At 42.1% G+C, this 23136-nt stretch overlaps 1 protein-coding gene across 2 annotated transcripts in view; it reads left to right on the top strand.

Annotated features, from left to right (window-relative positions):
• Positions 1-66: 66 nt before the first annotated feature.
• The window catches only part of SLC30A9 (solute carrier family 30 member 9), a 56710-nt gene continuing 33640 nt past the window's right edge, over positions 67-23136 (top strand). Inside the window, exons 1-6 of one of the 2 annotated variants that reach the window (XR_009246300.1) lie at positions 67-322; positions 9870-10037; positions 19971-20027; positions 20551-20650; positions 22435-22527; positions 22915-22997. Coding sequence is in view for 1 of the 2 variants with exons in the window: in XM_058670156.1 (XP_058526139.1) it covers positions 211-322; positions 9870-10037; positions 19971-20027; positions 20551-20650; positions 22435-22527; positions 22915-22997 (613 nt within the window). In the remaining variant the exon portion in view is untranslated. The remainder of the gene's footprint in view (positions 323-9869; positions 10038-19970; positions 20028-20550; positions 20651-22434; positions 22528-22914; positions 22998-23136) is intronic. The other variant, XM_058670156.1, reaches the window with a different exon arrangement.

Below are 23136 nucleotides of genomic sequence, written 5' to 3'. Positions count from 1 at the left end.
CAGCCGGCGATTCGCGCTCCGCCCTTGACGTCCCTTCCGCTGTGGCCACGGCGGGCGTCGCTCCCTCAAGTGACAGTTTCCGGGTCGCCGAGGCCGCCCGGCGGCTCAGGCTTCGGGCTGTGCTGCTGTCCGGTCTATGGAGTCAGCGGGTGGCCGTGGCGTCGCGGAGGCCGGCGGTGCTGCGCGAGTCGGGGCCTGTGGCCCGCCAGGATGCTGCCGGGCTTGGCCGCCGCCGCTGCGGCACACAGATGGAGCTGGTCCTCCGTGTGGCGGCTCCGTCTGCGCTGCAGGGCGGCGGCCCGCGGCTCCAGCGACCGCCTGGGTGAGTGTCCCCCGCCGGGGCCGGACCGGGGCTCGCCTCGTCCGCCCCTGCTGTCTGTCCTGCGCTCCGGTTCTCGGGGCCCGGACCGAGCTCTCCGATCGGGGTCCCGCCTGCAGCCTCCTCCCAGCACGGCGCCCTGTGGGCTCCTGTGTGTCCAGGGCGGATCGGTGCGCCGAGCAGGGGAGCTGACGAATGTGTCCCGAAGCCTTGGGTACACGTCGCCGGCAAAGTTGGAAATGGCGGAATGTCTGACTCATCTTTCTTGTTGGCCGCGGTTTGCCTGCCCTGCCCGTTTTTCCACACTCCGAACTTGTTTTCTTAAATGTCCTAAGTGGCAGGGAGGCTCTGCTAAACGCTGACGAGGTAGGAGGGTCGTGTACGGTCACCGCATGAGCCGGGTTTGGGACTGAAACACCAGACCCTACCTTCCCGTGAACAGCGACAATGTGCGTCCTCCCCCTCCAGTTCTTTGTTGACATTTTAAAGTTTGCATTGCTGTGGTAAAGTGTAATCCAGTTTATCCTAGTGTTTGCCATGGCATGACCCTAAGAAATCGGTGGGAACACCAAAGGGAGAAGACGGGACACTCATCCACGCCCAACTTAATCCCCCAGCTGCTTGGGGTGGCATAGATGCCCAGGAATGTGTTTTTAAACCAGCCTGGTTGTCTGTGACCTCCCAGCAGGAGGCAGAACGGGAGATGTTGCAAGTTGCAGTGCTGTGTTAATGCTTACCTGTGCAAATAAGGAAGGTACTGTCGTTTTCTGTTTGTAAAGAAGTAAAAGCTGGCTCTTATATTTCAGGTGGATTCATTTTAACTCAGCGTTGTAGGGTAGTGAGTGATAAACCCTGCTGTTGAGCTCTCCCCATTTTGGCAGACTACTTGGTTTTCTAATGAGTGAAATGATTTATTTGGTCATATACTGTATTCCAAAAATTTCTAATATAATTACTTCTATTGACCAAACGATTTTGGGGTTTTATACTGAAATTACTTCTAGTGGCTGTTAAATGAAGCCCAAATTGCCCATTAAATGTTGATAGAAAGGAATTGAAATGCTGTCATTTGTAATGCCTATTCCTTGGGGCTGTCATCACGCTGAAAATTATATGCTCCTCATCTCATCTGTCTGTGAAACAGATAGTCATTACCCATCTCACCAGACGGAATGGCTTTGCACAGCTCCCTGGAGCGTTATTCCTAAAATGCATTTTCACACTTAAAAACAATAGCTTTTTTTTTAAAATAACCACGTTTGTGAAAAATTGGTTGTGAAACTAAACATTTTTCTAAAAGGGCAATCATAAATTCTGATAAAGTTTTAAGAATCATTTAGCCAAAGAATGCTATTCAGCTGGAAACAGGTGAGGACTATTTGAAGACACTCTTTGGGGGAGAAGGGAAAGTTCACAAACAGATGTCTTTGTTTATCAATAAATAAATAAAGTATTTATGTTTTTGAAATACCCATGTGATTGGGAGAAGCTGGTCAGGGATAGAGAAGGAAACCATGAGAAAAGGGATTGGTTGGCTTGGATACTTCACCATGAGAAATGCCTTCTAGAGCCATGCTGTCCGAAGAATGTGGGAGCTGCCTGTGCCATTCGAGTTGTCTGGTAGAAACAGATGGCATTAATTTGATATTAATTAATTAATTTACCTACTATATTCAAGAGTATCTCAATAGATAATCAGAATGAAAATTAAAGAGCTATTTAACTTTTAAAAAAATCTAATCTGGCACAGTTCAGTTACAACTAAAGTTTGGGTTTTTTTTTTTTTTAAGATTTATTTATTTGTATTGGAAATTCAGATCTACAGAGAGAAAGATCTTCCATCCACTGGTTCACTCCCCAAGTGGCCGCAATGGCCAGAGCTGAGCCGATCTGGAACCAGGAGCCAAGAGCTGCTTCTGGGTCTTGGACACAATTGCAGGGTCCCAAGTCCTTGGGCCATCTTTGACTGCTTTCCAAGGCCAGAGTCAGGGAGCTGGATGGGAAGTGGAGCAGCCAGGATGCAAACTGGTGCCCTATGGGATCCTGGAGCATGTAAGGCTAGGACTTTCGCCACTAGGCTACTGCACTGGGCCCAGTTGCAACTAATCTTACTTCAGGTGCTCGATATACTAACTGGTCCACTGTATAGAGTGACAATTAGTTAGAGTTACTGATCCTGATTTTTTAAAAAGAATTTCTTTAGGATTTATTGATTTTTCATTTCGAAGGTAGGGTTACAAAGAGGTAGCAGGGACTTAACTATGTTAGCCAGCACCTGCTGCCTTTCTGGAGGCACATTAGCAAGTTGAATTGGATTAGAACTGGGCCCAGAGTCCGATGGGATGCAAGTGTCCTGGTTGATACCTTATCCAGCAGGCCAGATGCCTGCGCTCCAAACAATGCTTTGGGAGGTTATTCTTTGCATACAAAGAACTATAGACAATTCATGTTCTCTGACCTAACAATGCTGCTTAAAATGATTAAAGAAATAAGAACATGGGCAGAAGGTCGTTGTTAAAGGACTATGATAATTTACAGTTATGAAGAATTGGAAACCCGCTATGATATGTCTCATGTGTTGATAATATATTTAACCATTTTTAGGGGGATGACATAGAAAACTCCTTTCATTAACTAAAACCATAGAAAAAGATAACACTAAGAGCATATATTGTGATGTTAACAGTAGGTTTCTCTAAAAAGATTTTGGTGTTTTTGGAATGATCTGCAGCAAACACATACTTCTTTATTATTTTTTATTTTCACTTATTTGAAAGGCAGAGAGAGAGAAAAATAGAACAAAAGTGACATCTTTTACCCAGTGGTTCTTTCCTCACTGCTCACAAGAGCTGGCACTGGGCCAGGCTGAAGCCGGGAGCTTGGAACCCCTTCGTTTTCCACATGGGGACAGAACCCTGGTACTGAGGCCATCCCATGCTGCATGCCAGGGTGTACACCAGCAGGAAGCTACATGGGAAAGAGAGCCGGGACTTTCAACCCATTCCTCTAGTGTCTGCCCGTAGGGCTCCAGCTTACCAGCTCTCCCATGCCACCTGCCCCCACTAGTTTGTTTTTAAGGTTTATTTTCTTATTTGAAGAGTGGAATGGTGCCAAGAGAGGGAAGGCATATGCACTCCCCAAATATCTGCAACAGCCAGTACTGGGTCTGTGTAGAGCCAGGAGCTCCCTCCTGGTCTGCCATGTGGGTGCCGTTACCTGCTGCCATCGCTTGCTACGTCCCAGATGCATTTGGAGGAAGCTGGATTGGAATTGCAGAGTAGCTGGGATTTCAGTGACTGCCTCTCTCCTTCCCTTCTGAAAAACGTTACTTGGTATGCAGGTGTGTGAATGTGTGAGTGTGTATGTAAATCCAGGTGATGCTGTGCAGGAGGTTGGCAACATCTCCTGTTTGCTTGGTCTTTTGAAGAAGAACTGCATCATCAGTAGCTAACCAGGCTGAGCTGCTGTGACTTGGTCATAGTCACTCTTCTGCTTGCTAGATGGTTAGGAATAAAAAGGGGTTGTACTGCTATTTCGGCTAACTGAAAGAATAAAAACATCTGGAGATTGTCAATATGTTAATATTACACAGGCTTTCACAAATTGTGATGATGATGTTATAAGACCTTGATGAAATTCCAGATAATTTAGCAGTGGATGTATTTGTCAGTTTTAAAAACATTTTAGGCTAGCACTGTAGCATCATTGAGTTAAGCTGATGCCTGTGGGGCCAGCATCATCTCTGGTAGCATACACGCGTTCCGCTGCTCTGCTTCCTATCACACTTCTTGCTCATGTGCCTGGGAAAGCAGCAGAAGATGGTCCAGGTGCTTGGTCACCTGCAAGTATATGGGAGACCCAAAAGAAGCTCTTAGCTTCTGGCTTTGGCCTGGCACAGCCCCAACCATTCTGGTCATTTGGAATAAACCAGCGGTTGGAAGATCCCTCCCTCTGTGTCCTCTTTAATTGTCTGTCAAATAAATAAAATATTTTTAAATTTAGGATTCAAAAATATAAAGAAGTACAAGAGATGAGTGAAAATTAGGCATAATCCAAATATTTCACTGGTTCACATTTTTAAAAATAACTTTTGAAATTTTTGAGAGTCAGAAAGAGAGGGGCCTCCATCTGCTGGGTCTGCGTTAGCAGGAAGCTGCAGTCAGGATCCTGAGCTGGCGGTCAAACCTGGGCACTCTCCCTTGGTGGCAGGTGTCCTCCTGAGCAGAATCTGCACAGCCGGGACAGATGCCTGCTTCCTCTTCAGTCTTTTTGGATGTCAGTGCTTTAGAAATTTGCGGGACAAACTGCTGAAACAGTGTTTGTAAGGAGACCAACTTCCAGAGGCTTAAGCTACAAGCTTAACTCTCTTCTTAGCTAGAAGTAAACTCAAACTGCAAGAAACATTTTTGTTTTTACTGTTGCAGAAACAGTAAAAGCGATACATTGAATTGTCACTTTGCATGAGTTGGGAAAGGAAGTTTTTGGTCGGTTTGTTTTAATTATTCACAGTCTAAAAATAAGGCCAGATTTTGTCTGAAAGCCAAAGTGAGTAGTAGATGACATTCCAGATTAGACATAGAATCATCATTTGGAGGTAATAACAGCAAAATTAAAGAACTCATGATAGGTGAGCGATGACCATAGTGGTTAAGACACTGCTTGCCTGGTTTACCCACATCCCATAGTGGGGTTTCTAGGTTTGAGTCCCGGCTCTACTTCTGTTACCAAATTCCTGCCAATGCAGCTCTAGGAGGCAGTGGGTGATGGCTTCAACCTGTTCCAGCCCTGGCTGTTGCCAGCATCTGGGGAGTGACCTGGTAATTAATTGAAGACCACTCCTTCTAGCTCTCCCTACCCCTTCTCTTTGTATCTTTATCTCTTAGCCTTTCAAATAAAATAAAATAATTTTTAAAACTTACGGTTAGACTGATGGTTAGTGTGATTAACCTGATAAGATTGATAAGACACCAGTACTTGCAATCTTGATGAAAAACAGACTCTGTATGTATAGAAAGTCCTTGACCCATTGCTGATGGAAGAGTAAGTGGCAAACTAAGGACTAATCTTCCATGTATAGTTAAATTCTAAAAGTCACCTTGATGGAAGAGTATTAGTAGTAATACTTTTTGCTTTCTGTTTGCTAGAATCAATTAATTCATAATTCATTCAACAGGTATTTTTTGTTGTTGTTTGTTTTACTGAAAATTGAGATTTACAGAGAGAAGAGACAGAGAGAAAGATCTTCTATCTGCTGTTTCACTCCCCAAGTGACCTCTATGGCCAGAGCTGAGCTGATCTGAAACCAGGAGCCAGGAGTGTCCTCTGCGTCTCCCACGGGGGTGCAGGGTCCCAAGGCTTTGGGCTGTCCTCTACTGTTTTCCTAGGCTACAAGCAGGGAGCTGGATGGGAAGTGGAGCAGCGGGATATGAACCAATGGCCATATGGGATCCTGGCTCATGCAGGGAAGAACTTGAGCCACTGAGTTATCTGCTGGGCCCAGATGGTTGTGTTTCTACTGCTGTGTGTTTGGATACATTTGTTCTACATTTGTTCAAATGCCTTTTAGAATGTAAAATGTCAAGAAGACAATGTGTTGAATGTGCAGTTTTTGACTACATTAATACCAGATGTGTACTTTTTTTTAAGATCTATTTATTTTTATTGGAAAGGCAGATAGACAGAGAGGAAGACCTTCTGTCTCATGGTTCACTCCCCAAGTGACCGCAACGGTCGGAGCTGAGCCAATCTGAAGCCAGGAGCCAGGAACCTCCTCCGGGTCTCCCACGCGGGTGCAAGGTCCCAAAGCTTTGGACCGTCCTTGACTGCTTTCCCAGGCCACAGGCAAGGAGCTGGATGGGAAGGAAGTGGGGCAGCTGGGTTTAGACCCAGTACCCATGTGGGATCTCGGTGCATTCAAGGCGAGGACTTTAACTGCTACTCTGTTGCAGATTTGTACTTTAGAGTCACTGATCCCTGCAATTCTACTGACGTTAAAAATAAAGACTTTGAAAAATGGCTAGTGAGGAAGTTAGCTATTACTAGAGTAGTGTCAAAAGGGTTTGAAGAGACCCCTACTGGCCAAAAATGGGACAGATTCAGGGTTAATTAAAAAAAAGACTGAAGTGAGTTGAAATATGGCAACTAATGTTTATTTTAAAATTTTTAACTTTTTGCTAAATCCTTATCTTGCATGTGCAGGGATCTCATATCAGCCCCAGTTCGTGTCCCAGCTGCTCCACTTCCCATCCAGCTCCCTGCTTGTGTGGCCTGGGAAAGGAGTAGAGGATGGCCCAAAGCCTTGGGACTTTTGCTAGATATATTAGCCAGGAGTTGGATTGGAAGTGGAGCAGACTTGAACCAGCACAAGAGTGGCCCCCGGGACCTTTCTGTTTATATTCTGACTAGTAGATGTTTTTGTAACCAATTAATGACTAATTCCAGACATTGAAGAGCAGTAGATACTATCACAAAGAAACCGTAGCAGATGTTTGATTCCTGATGTAAGAATCGTCACTACTGGGCCCAGCGCCGTGGCCTAGCAACTAAAGTCCTCGCCTTGATCACGCCAGGATCTCATATGGGCGCTGGTTCTAATCCCGGCAGCTCCACTTCCCATTCAGCTCCCTGCTTGTGGTCTGGGAAAGCAGTCGAGGATGGCCCAAAGTCTTGGGACCTTGCACCCGTGTGGGAGACCTAGAAGAAGTTCCTGGTTCCTGGCTTCAGATCGGCACAGCACCAGCCATCGCGGTCACTTGGGGAGTGAATCATTGGACTGAAGATCTTCCTCTCTGTCTCTCCTCCTCTCTGTATATCTGACTTTGTAACGAAAGTAAAATAAATCTTAAAAAAAAAAAAAGAATCATCACTACTTAACAAGTAACATTGTTCTCATTTTTTAAAAAGTGAATTTGAATAAAGCCTTTACATCTGTTGATTTATAGAATATATAGAAAAATGGGAATAAAATCAGCAAAATTCAGATTAGGAAACTACCAAGATACAAAATCCATTTTGTTTTTCTTGTAACATTAATATTGTGGGGGAAAAGGCAACAACAACAACAAAAAAAACCCCTTAGACCAAACTATAGAGTGAGTGAAAAAATGGATGTGCAGGTGGCATATTGTCTTCCAGTTGGTAAGTGCAAAGATTACCCAAAGACAGCTAGGAAGCAGAGCACCCGTGGCCATGGTGAAGAGGCCTCTCCGGAGTGTGTGTGTGTGTGTGTGTGTGTGTGTGTTTTTGTTTCTTTTTTAATTTTGACATACTTTTTTTTTTTTTTAAGATTTATTTATTTTTATTACAAAGTCAGATGTACAGAGAGGAGAGACAGAAAGGAAGATCTTCCGTCCGATGATTCACTCACTAAGTGACCGCAATGGTCGGTGCTGCGCTGATCTGAAACCGGGAACCAGGAACCTCTTCCGGGTCTCCCAAGCAGGTGCAGGATCCCAGTGCTCCGGGCTGTTCTCGACTGCTTTCCCAGGCCACAAGCAGGGAGCTGGATGGGAAGTGGAGCTGCTGGGATTAGAACCGGTGCCCATATGGGATCCCGGGGCGTTCAAGGCGAGGACTTTAGTTGCTAGGCCACGGCGCTAGGCCCGACATACTTTTTTTTTTAAAGATTTATTTATTTTTATTGGAAAGGCAGATAGAGAGGAGGAGAGACAGAGAGCAAGCTCTTCTGTCTCATGGTTCACTTCCCAAGTGACCGCAATGGCTGGAGCTGAGCCAATCTGAAGCCAGGAGCCAGGAACCTCCTCCGGGTCTCCCACACGGGTGCAAGGTCCCAAAGCTTTGGACCGTCCTTGACTGATTTTCCAGGCCACAGGCAAGGAGCTGGATGGGAAGGAAGTGGGGCAGCTGGGTTTAGACCCAGTACCCATGTGGGATCCTAGTGTGTTCAAGGCGAGGACTTTTTTTTTTTTTTTTTTTTTTAAGATTTATTCATTTTATTACAGACAGATATACACAGAGGAGGAGAGACAGAGAGGAAGATCTTCCGTCCGATGATTCACTCCCCAAGTGAGCCGCAATGGGCCGATGCGCGCCATCCGATGCCGGGAACCTGGAACCTCTTCCGGGTCTCCCACGCGGGTGCAGTGTCCCAATGCATTGGGCCGTCCTCAACTGCTTTCCCAGGCCACAAGCAGGGAGCTGGATGGGAAGTGGAGCTGCCGGGATTAGAACCGGTGCCCATATGGGATCCCGGGGCTTCCAAGGCGAGGACTTTAGCCGCTAGGCCACGCTGCCGGGCCCTCAAGGCGAGGACTTTAACTGCTGCTCTGTTGCGCCAGGCCCAGTGTGTGTTTCTTAAGAAAATTTGTGGTAGCTCTTGCTTCATTAATTAATGTTGCTACTAGGCCACATATCTGAACATGTAGGAGTTTTCCACTGTGCTGTCTTCCTATGCTGGGCACTGGTTCAAGTCACAGCTGTAACACTTTGGATCCTGCTGCCTACTAATGTGCCCAGAAAAGTAGTGGAGGATGACCCAACCACCTGGGCTGCTTGACCCATGTGAGAGATGAAGCTCCTCTCCCTGGCTTGCACCTGGCCAGGCCCCAGCTGTTGCAGCCATCTGGGGAGTAGGGCAGTAGATGGAAAATCTGTGTCTGTCTCTCCTTGTCTCTCTGTAACTCTACCTTTCAAGTAAATAAATCTTTAAAAAACAAGAATGCTTTTTATTTTAGAAGTCATGTATCTGCACTGCTCCTAAATGAACTAACTTTTTGGGAAGACAGTTATTAAGTTGTGAGAAAAGTTTCAACTGTTAAATATATTCAGCACTCCCCCTCTTGGAAAAATTTGGTCATCTGTAATGATAAAATTTTATTATTTCACCTAAAACTTTAGAAAATATATGAGTTATACCTACACCTACACAGGACTTGTGAGTTCTTATAAAAAGAGGAATTCTCCAAGTGCTCACAGTGCAGGCAGAAGTCCCCAACGAGTGGACAGATTCACTTTTCCACTACTTTGGTGCCTCTGGGGACTGCGTTTTCCTGCTGTGTGCAGCCCTTACAGCCCGCAGTGAGCACAGATGAGCAGCTCAAGTGCTTGGTGTTAAAATCCTACTCTTCCCTCAACTAAAATCCGCTGATGCCAAGGCATTGCACCAATGTGGATCTAATTGATTAAAAATCAGTTACTATGAATGACTGATTAGTATCACGGACTCAGTGTTTGTGACATGAGAGAGGAATGAATATGTCCAGCAATTGGAAGGGGGACTCAGGATTATTTTAAATGGGAAGCCCTCCTGACTACCCTACTTTCCCCAGTCCTCGGCCCTGAAAAAGATTTCATGCCAACAATTTGTGGGCATGCAACCAGTATGAAAAATAAAGCTTATCTACAATGAGCTAGACACCTTCCAGAATGTCAGAATAATGTATATATATTATATAGTTTAAAGAACCTATGTGAATTTTTAAAATTACAGAAAATTAGAGCATTTTCAAGATACCGTCATTGGAGGGGATGACTTGAAATGGTGCTTTTGTGAGTTGATTTGAAATTGAAATAATTGTTTTTTTCTTTTTAGAATGGCAGAATGTGGTGACATTTGGACGCTTTGCAAATGTAGCTCCTTGTGGTCGACCATATGCTTGTATACTAAGTCCAGTAAAGCTGTACTCTACAAATGTCCAGAAAGAAGGGCAGGGTTCTGAAACTCCCAGAGTGGGAAAAGTACCATCATTTGATGAAACAGGTATGTGGACAATTTCTTAAGCCCTTTTTTTTTTTTTTTTGCTTTTTAGTATACTGAATTAGTTTGTGTATAACTATTTGTTGCTTGGATATTTGATAGAACATGTAGTAACACTAACTAGAATCATATTTTCCTCGTAGGAACTGCCTAACTAATGCTTTAACTTAAGTTTTATATAACATTTTTTACTTAATTTTGCTTTTCCTTTTCTAGGAATTTTCCCACTTTCCCTAAATCTTAATTTTATTGGTGTTAAATCCATGTATACGCTCATGTTTCCCCTCAGTTACGTGTGTTGGTATATCTTTTTTCATTCTCAGTGATGTTTGTTATTTTCTTGATTAATCTTGCCAGAGCTTTGTCCTTTATTTTTTCCAAATATTAATTTTTTTACTTTGAACCGTGTTGTTCTATGCTTTTTGGTCAGTTTCTACTCTTTAATTATAGTCCCCTTTCTGCTTTCTTTGTGTTTATCCTGTCATTACTTTATTTTTGTCAGTTGGATACTTTGCTCACTAATATTAAGACTTTTTTCTGAAGGAGGCATTAAGCCGTGATAACTCAGCCCGCAAGTTTTGATATGTGGTATTTTAAATTCTTTGTACTTCTGATTGTGTAAGATTTGCCTACCACCATGGAAGGAATGTATCCCCTGAATACAGAAAAAGAATTTAGATGGCTTTTATTCCAGGAAACCGCGGTCCCAGGCTTCCCTTCCCGGTGCAGTGGAAAGGTAGCCTTGGAGGGGACAGCAGAGGGAAGGAAAGCCGGACGAGCCGTGCAAGGGAGTTCTGAACTCCCTGTAACACGGGAGCTGGAGCTGGGAGGGGGGTCGCCAGGCCCTGCGTTGGTGCAATGGTGATTTCACTGCCTCAGGAGCCCACAAGAATTTCTGCCGTGGGTTCTGGGTTGCAGCCTGGGACCAGCTCTAAACAAGCTCTGCCCTACTCTGGTTACTGGGGCAACCATCAGTGTTGTTTTTACATTGTCATTCTTTAACTTGTTCAGGTATAATTTAAAATTGCCAGGTAGATAGAATTTGTATAGGCATCATTTTGTAGTAACTATGTTGAGGAGAAATGTGTGATCTGTGTGATTTAGTCAAAGTAACTGTTGAATAAATTTTTCGTTTGTCATTTGGTTGGTGTTTCTTACTAGCCCTCATGTGCTTGATTTCAATGAGTGTTTCAACTGCTGGCTCAGAGTTTGTGTCATTTTCAGTTTTGCTGTGCTGTATGGACTTTTGTCTTTTCTTTTAGTCTATTATTATCAAGATAGTGTTGGCATTTCATATTCTGATGTTCCTTATAGTTCTGATTTTTGCTTTTTATATTTTGAGGCTTTGTCATTAGCTAATACATATTCAAACGTTTTGGCTGTAAAATAGTGCTTTCTTTATAACATCTGCATTTCTCTTTACTAGTGTAAGATTGGTTTTGACATAGTTATCTTAATATGACATTCTTTGTGAATTAACTAGAAGTTTAGGTTGTTTACATTTGCTATAGTAGTCACTGATATGCTTGGGCATATTTCTACCATTTTATTGTGTACTTCTAGCATAATTTTCGTTGTTTATAATTTCTTTTTTGCCTTTTAATGTTTTTTTTCCACATCGCCATTTCATTATCCTCTTTCCTCATGGTTTCTCTGTCTTTCTCTCCTTCCCTCCCTCCCCCCCGTCTCTCTCTCTCTCTCACACACACACACACACACACACACACACACACCCCACTTTTGTTTGGAAGTTATATGGTCTGTGTTCAAAACCCTGAAGCAATAGATATGTCGCTTTTCCTTCTCAAAAATACAAGGAAATCAAAATATTTGAACTTGGGTTTCCTTCCCTTCTAACTTGCCATTCGTTGACTGGTATTTTGGTGCTATCCTACTATTCTTTTTTTTTTTTTTTTTTTTTTTAAACATATATATATATAATACACTTGCTTAGGTTTATCTAGAATTTTTTTATGAACTACCTTTTTGTATTTCTCTGATAGTTTTTTTTTCTGACATTCTATGGAAGGTACAAAAATTTTATTTTGAAAGTCTTTTTCTTTGGTGTTAGTGGCAGTTTTATGAAGTGACTAGGTGTGTATTTCTTGGTATTAGTCCTGCTTGGGGTTTATTGGGCTTCCGGGATCTGATGACTGGTATTTTCCTACAGTTTTAGAATTACCATGCATTGTCATTCTCTCTCAGGTAGTAATTCTTCCATGTTTCTGTTATCTCCTTTTGTACCTACAATTAGAAATGTGTCAGATTGTCCTGCTTTGCTTTCCAGGTCTCCAAACCTTTCCGTCATGCCTTTTTAATTTATTTTTCTAGTCTGTGTTAGTTTACTGATTTCCTCTTTAGTGGCCAATAATCTGATGACTAATTGCATGTGTTGGGCTCTTATTTTTACTGCTTGTAATTCTAATTTTTTTTAGAAATTGTGTACCACCTTGCTTGAGTAGTCTTTCATTCCTTCTTGTATTATCAAATTCCTACTTTATCACTAGACACAGTAAAGAGCTGTTCTGTGTTTTGTGACTGAAAATTCCACTATATGAAATCTTTTGGACTCACTATATTATCCTTTCCCTCTGTTTCTTGCCTTCTCATTCATGATGCTGTATCTGTTTTGTAACCAGATTGTTTATTTTCCTTGTAGTTTTTTGTTAGCTATCTCTTTATCTGGATTGAAAAATTGAGGATGCATTTTTGTGTAGAAGGTTTGCTTTTGTTTCTGTTTTTTTTTTTTTTTTTTTTTTTAAAGATTTTATTATTATTATTGTAAAGCCGGATATACAGAGAGGAGGAGAGACAGAGAGGAAGATCTTCCATCCGATGTTTCACTCCCCAAGTGAGCCGCAACGGGCCGGTGCGCGCCGATCCGAAGCCGGGAACCTGAAACTCTTCCGGGTCTCCCGCACGGGTACAGGGTCCCAAAGCTTTGGGCCGTCCTCAACTGCTTTCCCAGGCCACAAGCAGGGAGCTGGATGGGAAGTGGAGCTGCCGGGATTAGAACCGGCACCCATATGGGATCCCGGGGCTTACAAGGCGAGGACTTTAGCCGCTAGGCCACGCCGCTTGGCCCGCTTTTGTTTCTGTTAAATGCTTGAGGCACAACTTGGGGCCGTGTTAAATTAAATTCTGTATTATATCGTTTAAACTGCAGTGGTAGCATGAGTTCAGGCTGTATACCTGTGTGAGCAGTGGCTGGTCCTTGGCATTTTCAGGGGAGCGTTTTTCTTTTCCTTTACTCAGTGACAAAGCAGAGGCAAGTCTGTTTCCTTGTTGTTCCCTTCTGTATGTATTAGTTATTTCTGGTTTGCAAATATGCTACGTATGTTGCTTCTTAGACTCATTTGGAGAATAACTTAATCTTATTCTCTGGTCTTCCATGCCCTTTACAGCAGCAGAATTAGAATGTCAGAGAAAGGAGAAAGGAAGTAGAATTGCCTGGACTAGTGGGGAGGAGCTAGGGAGGGTGTTGGTTGTGTTGGCAGTGCCAGTGTGAGAGGTGGAGCTAACGAAGAATGCAGCAGTCAGATGAGGCCCTTGTTCAGGAATTAGACATGATTTTTTAAAAAAATTTATTACTGCTATCTTTTATTTTAATTTAAAATTAAATTTATTTATTTATTTTATGATTTCATAATACAGTTCTACAGGCTTCGGGATTTCCCTTCCTCCCTCTCCAAGTCCCAGCCCCCTGACTTCCCCCATGTCATTACAATAGTATGGTCCTTCACAATCAGTCATACATGGACATGATATTTTAGGCAATGGGAATCAGTTGGAGGATATTAAATAGGGGAAATCCATTCCCAAAATATTTATTTATTTGCAAATCAGAGTGTCAGAGACAGAAAATCTTCCATCCACTGTTCATTTCCCAGATGGCCATAATAGCTAGCACTCAGCCAGGTTCAAGTCAGGAGCCAGGAACTTCATCTGGGTCTTGCATGTGAATAGCAGGGACAAGCACTTGGGCCATTTTCCACTGCTTTTCCCAAGTGGTTATTGGGGAGCTGGACTGGAAGTAGAATACCTAGGATGTCAGCCAGCACCTGTCTGGGATGCTGGTGTCCCAGGTGGTGGGTTTACCCTATGTGCAACTACACCAGCCCCAGGTAGAGGTAATTCTTAATGAAATACAAGATTTTAGAAAGTAACTCCTTGCAAAATGCAAACATTGGAATGGAGGAAGACTGAAAGAAATAGAAACTCAGATCTAGACAAAGCTAATGTAGTGCTTTTATTTCTTGTAGATTTATTTATTTATATTGGAAAGTCAGATACATAGAGAGGAGCAGAGACAGAGGAAGATCTTCTGTCTGCTGACTCACAGCCCAAATGACCACAATGGACAGAGCCTAGCCGATCCAAAGCCAAGAGCCAGGAGCTTCTTCCAGGTCTCCCACGCAGGTGCAGGGTCCCAAGGCCTTAGGCTGTCCGCTACTGCTTTCCTAGGCCACAAGCAGGGAGCTGGATGGGAAGAGGGGTCACCGGAATTAGAGCTGGCGCGCATATGGGATCCCTGTGCGTTCAAGGCAAGGACTTTAGGCACTAGGCTACCACGCCAGGTTCAAAGGTTTTATTTTGTACTCAATTTTTAAACATTTTCTTAGACTGAATTAGGTCTTGTTAGCCATCAAATAGACAGCAAGTAATTGCTTGACTGAAAGATAATTTTTATTTTTAAAGGTTGGAGATTGACTCTTGAATAATTCAGATCACACGAGGAAGCGGGAACAGCTCATTAGGAATCCGAGACTTGCTAAGGAACCCTTAAGTTTTTAAGGAGCAGTCAGATGTTTTAAATTTTAGTAAAATTAGTTTTAATTTTGATAATGATAGCAGATGTGTGGCAAACAGCCAGGGTTTGAACTTAAGATGAATGTATAGCGATATTCGTGGATAGAATGTTGGGTTACTTGTTGAAATCATAAAGATTCTGCTCCAGGATGCAGTGTGAGTTTATTAAAGTGATGGTATGTAAAATAAGATTCATATATGTACGCGAGGCGTTTACTATCACTCTTGTTTAGGCTTGATAACAGTATATATTTAGTAACAGCTAGACAGTTTGGCAGTGAGGAGAATATCCAGAGATATTCATCTTGCAGCAGCTCATTTTCTATGATTTGGTTAAATGGCTTTGAACTGTGGAAAGGAAAGGAGCTGTTTCTGAACCGGGCAGGAGTTTTTGGTTGTTGAGTTCTCAGCTGTGTGGAGAACGTGCTACCCTGCTCCATTCCCTTTACTCTGGCCCGCCGTCACCCAAGGCAGAGTGGTAGGAAGTTGGCATATACGTTCCAGAGATAAAGGTGCTGGAGAAATTGTTTGCTCTGTAGCTGAAGAAAAAAAATCATAATCGTGTAACCCTTCAATCCAAATGTTATAAACTATAAATTGAATACAATTTTCAATTTGTTTTAAAGTTTTATTTAAGTCTTCATTTTTTTAAAGATTTGTTTATTTTTATTTGAATGGCAGAATTAGAGGGATCCTCCATCTGCTGGTTCTCTCCCCAAATGGTCACAATGACTGGAGCTGAGCCAATTTAATGCCAGAAGCCAGGGGTTTCTTCTGGGCTTCCCATGAGGGCACGGGGGCCTGTGGACTCGGGCCCTTCTCCACTGCTTTCTCCAGGCATAAGTGAAGAGCTGCAGTGGGAGTGCAGCAGCTGGGACTGGAACTGGCACCATGTGAGCCTAATCTGCTATGCCATGGTGCTGGCCAGGCCTGTTCTTAATTTACCCATGTGGCATCATCACCTGCTGGAGGGATACCTGCATCCCGTGGCAGGGAGCACTTGGGTTTAAGTCCTGCTTCTCCTTCTGATTAGCTTTCTGGTAATGCATACCCCGGGAGGAATTAGATGATGGCTCAAGTCCTTAAATCAGTGCCTTTCAAATAGATAAATACATCTTCCAAAAAAAAAAAAAAAGAAGCAGCAGAATAAGCTGAGAAAAAAAAGGGATGAAATATAAAAAAAACCATGAAGAACAAGAAATGAGTGAAACATATTGGTGAAATTAGCTATTGATAATAAAATAATGAACTGTCACTTAATATTCAATATTAAACTCTTAAGAATAATGAGAAGAAGGTTTTCAAAGGATAAACAGTGTCTTTCTTTTTCATTTAAAAATTTATTTCTTGGGGCTCGGCAGCGTGGCCTGGTGGCTAAGGTCTTTGCCTTGATCCCATATGGCCGCTGGTTCTGATCCCGGCAGCTCCACTTCCTCTCTATCTCTCCTCCTCTCAGTGTGTCCGACTTTATAATAAAAATAAAATAAATCTTTAAAAAAATTTTATTTCTTAAAATGGCAGAGAAAAAAGAAGAGAGATGTCTCTTTACTGATTGACTCCTGGATTCCAACAGCTGGGGCTGGACCTGGCCAATGCCTGGAACCCAACCTGGATCTCCCTGCTGGCGTCAAGGACTTTAACCATCATGTTTGCCTTCCAGGATACGCATTAGCCGAAAATTGGAAATAGAGCTGAGAGTGGAGCTCAGGCACTCTTCTAAATAAATACAAATAAATTATGTATTTCTAATATAAATTGAAGGGTTACATGATTATGATTTTTTTTCTTCAGCTACAGAGCAAACAAGAAAACTTGATCCTTGTAACAAATGGCAGGTAAGATAAAGGAAAAATATGGCAAGTGAAAGTAACAGTAGGCCGCAGGAGGTCAAGTGCAGCACGGTCATAGTGGCTCCACAGTACTGTAGATGTGTGGGAACATGGTCAGTTCCTATTTCATGACATGAGAGAGTTCCCTCGTGGGACCACGACTGGTTCATCTGCTTTGAAGACTTCGCTCTTGTGAAATCTCCTTAATCTCCCATAGCAGGTTCTCTCTTTCCTGCACCATTCCCACATCCCTGTCAAGCACAGTCAGCTGTTGTGTGATCCTCTTCTGCGCAAAGTCCAGCTCTGCTTCCACTCCATCTTCATTCTGTCTTCAACCTACTGCCTTCGTCCCGACGCTTGGGTTGAACCTGCTGCTGTCACCTCCAGTGATTTGCTCACCTCCATTGATTTGTTACATGTGGTACTCACTTCTGTCCTTTTCTTTTTTCTCCTAGAAAAAAAGATGCTGAAATACTTTATACTTAGAAGCAGTAGTTCAGAGGCAGTAGTTCTTAGTACTAATAGTACTTACACCACTAGTTCAGAGCCGAGACTAATCAAAATAACTTGTTTCAGCCCTGCCATGCTTCTGTGCCTAACATACTGGCTTTGTGACTTTGAGGAAAGTTACAGCAACCTCTGTGGCCCAGATTTCTCCTCATATGGAAATAATGACTGTGATGTTGAGGGAGGTGGTGAGAACTTCTCTGTGCCCCAGTTTCTTCAGAAGATAAAGATAACAGTATTTATCTCACAGTGACTTTGTGAGTCTTAAATAATACACTTAAAGTATATAGAATAATATATGGCACATGTTAAATGGTTAAATGTTACCTCTAACTGAGGATTTTTTTTTAAAAGATTTATTTGTTTTTATTACAAAGTCAGATATACAGAGAGGAGGAGAGATAGAGAGGAAGATCTTCCGTCCGATGATTCACTCCCCAAGTGAATGCAACAGCCGGTGCTGCACCGATCCGAAGCCAGGAACCAGGAACCTCTTCCAGGTCTCCCACGCGGGTGCAGGGTCCCAAAGCATTGGGCCGTCCTCGACTGCTTTCCCAGGCCACAAGCAGGGAGCTGGATGGGAAGTGGAGCTGCTGGGATTAGAACCGGTGCCCATATGGGATCCTGGCACGTTCAAGGCGAGGACTTTAGCCACTAGGCCACGGCGCCGGGCCCTAACTGATGAATTTTGATGTGTTATTTTAATTGATGACATAAAGACACATAAGGGAAAACGTTCAACAGTGGGTTTTTAAAAAAGATTTGTTTGAAAGGCAGAGTTATTGAGAGAGAAAGAGAAGGAGAGAGGGGGGGGAGAGAAAGAGTGAGCAAGAAAGAGAGAGATAGGTGTCTTCCATCCTCTGGTTCACTCCCCAGATGACCAAGCTATTGGGATGGGGTCAGACCAAAGCCAGAAACCAGGTCCCTCCTCTGGGTCCTCATCCTGGGCACAGGGGCCTCGGCACCTGGGTCATACTTGCTGCCTTCCCAGGTACATTTTCAGGGAGCTGGGTTGGAAGTGGAGCAACCAGGACACAAATGAGCACCCATGCGGGGTGTCAGTACTCAGAGGGTACTTCCACCACTGCGCCGTAGCACTGGCCCCAACAGTGAGATTTTTATTGTGAAAATTTGATACATGTAAAAGAATATTACAGTATATAATACATATAAGTTAGGAGACAGAGTAAAATTAATACTTTGAAATTTAGTGCTTAATCTGAGACTTGGCCTTTCTTGGTCACACCCTTACCCTCCTTTTACCCCATGTGTCCAGGTGTCTATCTGGAATTTTGTGTTGATTTTTAAAAAGGAATCACTTTATACATTTGTTTATATCTCTAATCGTTCTGCTTGTTTGGGACTTTTAATGCAATGGCTGTTTGTGTTACTCCTTGTGTGATTTACTTTTTCTGGTAAATTTTGTTGAGATTCATTCTAAATATCCATCCTAAAATTCATTCTAAGTATTATAATGTCAATTCATTAATTGTCATTTAGATAACTATACCACATACTACTGAGAGATGTTGAGTGAGTGAATTAATACCTACTAAGTGCTTAGAGTAGTGCTTGGCACACAGTAAGATCTAAAAGAAAAACAGCCATTTTAAAAAAAAAAATTTTATTTTTGCTGGAAAGGCAGATATACAGAGAGGGGAAGAGACTGAGAGAAGGTCTTCCATCCGATGGTTCACTCCCCAAGCAATGGCTGGAGCTGAGCCAATCTGAAGCCCAGAGCCTCTTCCGGCTCCCAATGCTCTGGGCTGTCCTTGACTGCTTTCCCAGGCCACAGGCAGGGAGCTGGAAGGGAAGCAGAGCTGCTGGGATTAGAACCAGCGCCCATATGGGATCCTGGTGTGTTCAAGGCGAGGACTTTAACTGCTATGCTAACATGCCAGGACCTACAGCCATGTTTATTATTCACCTATATGAAATGTGGTGTGACTGGGACGTGATTCCTTTTTTCCCTTGTTGGTGAGCACTTGGGTTGTTTTCCACTGTCGTTGTTCTAAGCATTTGTGTACCTCTGCCTTTGTGCCCTGATTTAAGTTTCTTAAAGGCAAGTAAATGGACCTAGAAGAGTTGCTGGGTTGTAGTTAGGCATGTTAGAGGATGGCAGTGTGTTTGTAAAGGTCTGTGCCTGTGTCTGTTCCTGCAGTGTGTGTGTTTCTGTTGCTATCTGCCCTGGCCAGCATTAGGTCTTGTTTCCTGTGAAAGTTTTTTTGTTTTTTTTTAATCTCCATTTTTCCCCCTCATGAATAGTATTTTTCTTTGACCTGGAAGCATTTTTTTTAAATATGTAAAATATTTAAATATTCTTGATTAGTTGGAAATATCTTCTCTGCAGTTGAGGCTTTTTCCTTTTCCCGAGAATTATCTCTAGAACAGTTGTAAGTGGAAAAACTATATACTATATACTGTTTTTTCCTTCATTGTCAAGGAATGTCTGTAAACTTTCACCATTGAATACATTATTCATTATCAGTTTTACATGTTAGAGAAAAATTTTTGTCCTAATTTCTGAAAGGGCTTGTGACTTGTGTGGCTATTAAATTTGCTGCATGATTTTTCTTTAGCTTCTGAAATGGTTCTATAGTTGTTGTTTTTTTAATCTATTAATGAGGGGAAAAATAACTTTAGTAAAGGTTAATTACTCTTGCTGTCTTAGAATGCATTCATCAGATACATTACCTGTTTTAGACATTGTTATATTAATTGTTCTGGATTAGTATGAAATAAGCTTTTTAATGTAAACTTTTTTTTTTTTTTTTTTTAATAAACCTTGCAGTGGAAAATATAGGTGCGGAACTCAAGGCTCCACTGAAAGAACCTCTCCAAGTAAGAGGTGAGTATCTGTTTCATTCCATTTTTTAACGTGAGCATGCTCTGAATTAAGTATATGTTGTTAATTTATATGGTTCTCCTTAGTTTTCTTGTATTCTAAAATATAGAGTATATTTACTTATACTTAAAAACATGTAGTATTTAGTCCTTCTGCAATTTAGAATAGCAAACGGAATTGATAGATCCTGGAACAGACTATGAAGTACATTACAATTTGAAGCAGATCACCTGACTGTTTTTCTTTTGTTCTACAGATGTTTGCTGAGTAGCTTCTACATTAAGTTGGTTTAGATAGACTGATAGGACATGGTTTGCACTTCGTCCTCAGTGTCATCAGCTATAGATGAACTGTGAAAAAAAGCTAGGTGGCGACAAAGGCGATTTCACTCTATTTTATACTTGGATAATTCTTTTTTTCTGATGTCATTGTGTCACAAGAAAGGAGTTTTTTAAGTAGAATTTGTTAGTATTAGCATATATTCATCTTTTAGTGTGTGTATTTATTTTCTTCATTTTTTGTTTAGTCAAAGCAGTCCTTAAGAAAAGGGAGTATGGATCTAAGTACACACAGAATAATTTCATCACTGGAGTCAGAGCAATCAATGAGTTCTGCCTTAAATCCAGGTACAGTGGTTTGTTTACATGTAATAGTGTGCCTAGCTACATAATCCCAATAAGCACTTATGTCTTAGAATCTGCTACCATCCATATGTGGGAATTTTCCTTTTGATTTCCTTCTAAATTAAGGAAATAGTTTTTTTTAAAGATTTATTTTTATTACAAAGTCAGATATACAGAGAGAGGAGGAGAGACAGAGAGGAAGATCTTCGTCTGATGATTCACTCCCCAAGTGAGCCACAACGGCCTGTGCGCCGATCCGATGCCGGGAACCAGGAAACTCTTCCAGGTCTCCCACGCGGGTGCAGGGTTCCAAAGCATTGGGCCGTCCTCGACTGCTTTCCCAGGCCACAAGCAGGGAGCTGGATGGGAAGTGGAGCTGCTGGGATTAGTTAGAACCGGCGCCCATATGGGATCCTGGCACGTTCAAGGCGAGGACCTTAGCCACTAGGCCACGGCGCCGGGCCCAAGGAAATATTTTTATCCAGTCAAAAATGTGACAGTTGTTAGGTGACCAAACTACATTTTTCCCTCATATGAGAAATTTTGTTTCTTGACATCTTAAAATCACAATGTCGAGTTCTTTCAAACTGCTGTATCATCTAGAAAGTCCTGGGCATGGTGCAATTGCTCAGTAGGTAATTCCTTCTTTGCATATGTCAGGATCCCAGATGGGTGTCTGTGTCCTTGTTGCCCTACTTCCCATCCAGCTCCCTGGATGTGGCCTGGGAATGCAATGGAGGACGGCCCAAAGCCTTGGGACGCTGCATCCACGTGGAAGACCCAGAAGAGGCTCCTGGTGTCAGATCAGTTCAGCTCTAGCTGTAGCAGCCAATTGAGTGAACTAGCAGATGGAAGATCTTCCTCTCTGTCAATCTGCCTTTGCAATAAGAATAAATTAATTTGAAAAAGAAATATGTATTTCCATAACAAATGTCACAATTTAACTTTTAAAATAGCAGTGAGAACACGGATGTAAAACTATTCCATTTCACATTTAGTTCCAAGAAAAATTTTGTGAATTAAGTGGATCAGGTATTGATTGCTGTCTCAGTATTCAATATTTAATTACTTGACCCAATTAATTTAACAAATCGGTGACAGAGAGTTAGTTACATAGCTTTTGATGCGTTGTCCAAACTCTGACAGGTACTGGCTGTCAATTTCTTGAAAATATAGGTTTAGTTTCTGTAATTTATGATGTCCAGATTTTTATTTATGGGTGTCCTCATTAGGACAATTCTTTAGGAAGAAGCAAAGTTAAATATGAAATGATTACTTAGTAGTAGCTTGATGACCGCACGGAATGCGACTGCAGTCTCTCCAGTTCCCGATGCTCCACTGCTGCCTCCCAGTGTCCGCAGTAGCAGGAGGAACTGAGCCCGCACTCCAGTGTGGGCCTTCCATATCCTGACCTGCGTCGTAACCAACTGGACGAATACCTGCCTGTTAAATTCTTAGATAGAAAAATGATCCACTAATCTGTGTTTTCTTTCCCCCAGACATTAAAAATGGCACTGTTGTGCCCATTACAGATAAAAGAAAAAAAAAAAACATGGATGAGGAGGAAGTGAATCTCTGTATATTACATGATGGAGTTTCTATAAAATATCAATAATTCTTTTTCCCTACTGTCTCTGGATCGTTTTTTAATGTGAAATACCATCTTTGAACTGTTCTTCAAAAGCTGAAGATCTATGTAGTAGCTTTTATCTGCCCATAGTAATCTTTTAAAGTACATAAACTATATATGCTTTGTCTAAATAAACTCAATATGTTTCTTTCTCCAGTGATCTAGAACAGCTGAGAAAAATCAGGCGGCGAAGTCCTCATGAAGATACGGAGTCTTTTACTGTGTACCTGAGATCAGATGTGGAGGCAAAGTAAGAACACCCCCTGCCTGTTTAACTAAAGTACAACCCAAATACAGCACTGATAAACATTAGACAGTCAGAATTTATTGTATCAAATATTTAAAAGATTACATGTTTATATTTGCAAATGTGTCTAACTGGGTATTAGTTCTAACTTACATGTATATATAGATGTAAAATATATATTGCAATGTATAAGAAAACTCACTGTTGAATTTACTCATATTTTTAGACTTGACTTAGAAGTTTCTCAAGTGATCTGTGTTTTCCAAAAGGAATTTATGCTTTGTTATGCGATTGTCATGTGTATATGATATGGTTTCTGTAGAGATTTGACTATGATGCATCAGAGTCATGAACGTTGTTCATTGCTGATGACTGTATGTGTGTGCATAGATCTTTGGAAGTTTGGGGAAGCCCTGAAGCTCTTGCCAGAGAGAAGAAACTACGCAAGGAAGCAGAAATAGAATATAGAGAACGTGAGTGGATTCGTTTAAAGTTAATTGAAAAGCAACTTGCGAATGGAAAAAAAAAGTTAATTGAAAAGTAACTAAGAGCTGTACCGTGGTAACCTCGTATCTATAAGGTTTGCACACCTACTAGCCTTGGACTCAGTTA

This window comes from Ochotona princeps, chromosome 11 (genome assembly GCF_030435755.1).
Source record: "Ochotona princeps isolate mOchPri1 chromosome 11, mOchPri1.hap1, whole genome shotgun sequence".
Classification (NCBI taxonomy): Eukaryota; Metazoa; Chordata; class Mammalia; order Lagomorpha; family Ochotonidae; genus Ochotona; species Ochotona princeps.
The sequence above is the reverse complement of the archived record's forward strand: the minus strand, read 5'-3'. Positions and strand labels throughout refer to the sequence as shown.